Below are 4260 nucleotides of genomic sequence, written 5' to 3' on the forward strand. Positions count from 1 at the left end.
GGATGGAGTGGAGAAGAGGTTTAGCAAAAGGCTAGCTATGTGGAAAAGACATATCTCCAAAGGTGGGAGGCTTACCCTGATTCAAAGCACTTTATCTAATATGTCTATCTATTCCGTGTCTTCGTTTTACATTCTAAGGACAATCATGTTGAGGTTAGAACAAATTCAAAGAGATTTCTTATGGGGAGGAGGGGCTCTTGAATGGAAACCACATTTAGTAAGGTGAGCTATTGTTTGTTTGGACAAAAAGGTGGTGTGGGGTTAGGAATCTCTCGACGCTTAAGAAGCCCTTCTTTGTAAATGGAGTTGCCATTTTGCTAAGGATAAAGAACCTTTTTGGAAACAAGTTATAAGCAAAAAGTATGGGGAAGAAGGAGGGTGGCAAGCTCTTGAAGTGAGAGAACGATATGGGGTAAGGTTATGGAAAGCCATTGAAAAGGATTGAGATCTTTTGGTTAGTAGACTTGCTTCTTAGTGGGTAATGGATAGAGGCTGAGATTTTGGAAGGACAAGTGGTGTGAAACCAAATAGTTGTGTACTACTTTTCCTTCTTTATTTGCTATCACTGCTTTATAGGAGGCTTGAGTGGCAGATATTTGCAACTTGTCAAATGAAAGGGGTTTTAGGGCCCTACGCTTCTCTGGGCTCTTCAATTAGTTGGAGGTGGAAATTGTGAAGTGTTTCCTTACAAGACTACAAAGGACAAGGGCATGTAGGAAAGAGGAAGATAAGGTGATTTGAACAAAATCAAAGAATGGTAAGTTTTCTGTTCAAATCCTTTACTTGGCTTTGGGACCAAGAAGTCCAACTTTTCCGACAGGTGTTATTTGGAACCCTAGGTGTTGTCAAAGGTGGACCTTTTTGCTTAGGAGGCTACTTAGGAAAATGTTTGAAAATGTTTTGACCTTAGATCACTTAAAGAGGAGAAGGAGGTCTTTAACTAACAAATGTTTCCTTTGTCATTTAGATGAAGAAAGAATCCATTGATCACATCTTTATCCACCATGTCAAGACAAGGATTTTATGGCATTTGTTGTTTTCCCTGTGTGACATGTCTTGGGTGCTTCACTTTTCATTTAGAGAAACGCTATTAGGATGACATGACTCTTTTGTGGGTAAAAAGGGGAAAAAATGCATAGAGGACTACTCCTTTATGCTTATTTTATACAATTTGGAATGAGAGAAACAATAAATTGCTTGAAAATGAGGAGCATTCTATTCAAGGGTTGAAACACTTTTTTTTTCTATAATCTGAGTTTGGTCTTGTTTATAGTTTTTTATCCCCCTTCGGTAGGAGATTATCTTGATTGGTAGGGCTCTTATTGAAGGGGTGCTGTTTTTCGCTACCCCTCTATTTTTTTGGTAGCATCTTTAGGTGTCTGTTGTAATTGTATACTTCTTGTGTACTTTGGGAAGTTATTCATAAAAATTCTCATGCTTTACCCTTAAAAAAAAAAAAAAAAAAAAAAAAAAATCAAGATCAACCATTGAAAATGCTACAATTATTTTATTGAATATTTCTTAAAACTAAACATCATTCAATATTCCACAGTTGCAGGGCTTGAGGTTTAGTAGGAATTCAGAATTTACATTGAATAAGAAAAATATCATACCTTTACAGAGAAAATCTCCACCAGAGAATACCAGGTTCCTGAAACCCCCAAAACAACACCAACAACCACAATACCTACATCCAAAGATACTCCTCCCCACCCCATTTCTTCCTTGAACACCATCAAATGAAACAGAGCAGGCAACACAAACCCTAATCCACAGCAGACACTGCTCCCAACCAAAGACAAGAAATCAGTGAAGTTTGGAACCAACAATGCCACCAAGATTACTGTCAAAACAAGCAACCATCTCAGCCACAGGCAGTATCTCCCATTATACAATCTTCTCTCAACCACCTCATACACTGGGTTCATCATCAATGGAAATGTGAAGAACAGATTCACACAGAGCCCCAGTTGGACTAAGAAGCTCACCAACCCTGTTCCCAAGTTAGCTGTGATGATATCTTTTGTGTCTTCACCGAATGCGAAGTAGCCCAGCGCTCCAAATCCTCCGTACATCAATGAAATTGAAGCCATGGCCAAGGCCAGGACTTTCCCAAACTTTTCCCTCTCTTGGGTTTCTGATTCTATCGGCAAAACCATTCCCACACCTTCAAAGGCATAAACAGCCACGCCCAGGCCATAGAAGAACATTGATAAGCTCCCAACAGCCTCCACACTAGGTCTGTTTTTGAAGAAAATGAACACATCCTCAATCATCACCACTCCCATGGCTCCAACATCCACAATATCCGCGAAAATGCTCAGAGGAGCCATATGGGTCAGCGTTGAGATCGAGTTTAACCCCAATTGGAAGGGGATACACCCCCAGATGTACACAGTCTTGGGCATCAATCCCAGGATCCGCGGGTGCAGATTCGTGGGTGTGGGCGAATTGAAAAGATTAGCCAGAGTATTGGCTATAAAAATGAGATACCCAACACAGAACCCAGCTTGAGAGAGAACGAGCATGAGGTCGACGGCGAACCTCCCGACCGAACCGCAAACGATGAACCCTAGATCGCCGAACGAGGCAATATTCGTGAAACCCATAACGGATTCGAGCCTTCTGCGGGTGCGAACGAGGAGCATCATACAATGGTGGGTGAGAGCGGCGACGGAGAACAGCATCAGAAGGCTGACGACCCACCCCGTCCTCTTGAAACAGTAAGGCAAACCCAGAACGCCGGCACCGACGACGGCTATGAAAACGTTGGCGAAGGTCTTAGGTTGAGACGACAGAAGCTTGAGCTTGGGAAGGAGTGGCGCTTCTTCTGGTGACATAGGATTGAGGCCATGCGAGGACGAGCTCGCTTCCTTGCTGAAAACCATGGTTGGATCGATGAGAAAAAGAGGTCCGAGAGCAAGTTCTGGGAATCCGTGAATCTACGAATCTCCGCCAATGGATTTCCCAGGATTCAGATCCCTCTGCAACTTTTTTTCCAGCAGATTCAGTAACCCATGCTGAAAATATGGTGCATGACTCCTCGAATCTCTGGCTTCTCTGCAACAGAACAGACCTTTCTGCATCTCTCCCCAAAACGCATCGTTTTATCATTTAATTTATTTATTTTTATTTAATTCAAATTTTAAAGGGAGAATTATCCGAATGGGTGGGTTAGAAAAAATAATGACTATGAAGATTCGCTTTTTTAGAGGACAATTTTACTCATAAATATGTTTTCTATATTATTTAGAAATAAATTGAGATTGTTAATGATGTGGGGCCTATATATGATGATAAGTGCAGGTTGATAAATGATGTGGGGTTCATACATGATGATAAGTACAGATTGAATCATCAATGGTACATTTTTCAACTTAAAAAAATTGTTGTCTCTTTTAAACAATTAACTGTTTAAAAATTTGCTATTTTTTTTTTTAAAAAATTGAGATTTTTAAAATAACCTTGTAAAAAAAAAAATTAATATCTCATAAATAAAAATCATATCCTAAAGTTATTATATCGTTTTATATATAAAACATACAATTAAAAACTTTGTTATCATAATATAATAAATAATTATTTTTTATGAGCACTTATCAATTGAATAATATATAAATATTCAATTGACTAACACACACCTATTAAATGGAATAACTCACAATTATTTATTGGGTAATATAGCACGTGAAAAAAATTAAATAAAAATAAATTAAATTATGTTGTAATATATTGTAATGATAGTGTATTTATATTGTAAGCATAATGCATTTATGTCGTACCTATATTTCATTATAAAAGTAATAATTCTAAAAATGTTTATTCATACTTTATTGGTATTAACACATCGTATTAATATATTAACAACATTTATTTAATGTTTTGAAATTATTTAATAATTTTTGTATATATATAAACTACGTGAATTCAAATTAGTATTTCATTTGATTTCAGAAATTATTTATGATATAGGTATGTTGTGAAATATGGTATGATCATACAAAATTACAATTTTTATAAAAAAATTCATAAATTTCTTAATTAGGTTTTATTGTAATGTAAGTGTATTTATATTGTAATTATAATATATTTTTGTTGTGCGTGTATTTTATAATAAAAGTAATAATCTTGAGGATCACCTTTTATACCTTATTAATATTCAACATATCAAATATATTAACATCATCCAATGCATTGAAAAAAAAATTCATATGAAAATTAAAAAAAAATATTATATATATATATATATATATGAAAAAA

The 4260-nt window shown here is 36.2% G+C and overlaps 1 protein-coding gene across 1 annotated transcript; it reads right to left on the bottom strand.

Annotated features, from left to right (window-relative positions):
• Positions 1–1487: 1487 nt before the first annotated feature.
• Positions 1488–3132, bottom strand: LOC100241728 (amino acid transporter AVT3B). The gene has a single exon (XM_002282891.4). It carries the CDS (start codon positions 2886–2888, stop codon positions 1608–1610), a length of 1281 nt encoding a protein of 426 aa, XP_002282927.1. The 5' UTR covers positions 2889–3132; the 3' UTR covers positions 1488–1607.
• Between the last annotated feature and the right edge of the window lie 1128 nt (positions 3133–4260).

Source organism: Vitis vinifera, chromosome 3 (genome assembly GCF_030704535.1).
Source record: "Vitis vinifera cultivar Pinot Noir 40024 chromosome 3, ASM3070453v1".
In the NCBI taxonomy this organism is placed as follows: Eukaryota; Viridiplantae; Streptophyta; class Magnoliopsida; order Vitales; family Vitaceae; genus Vitis; species Vitis vinifera.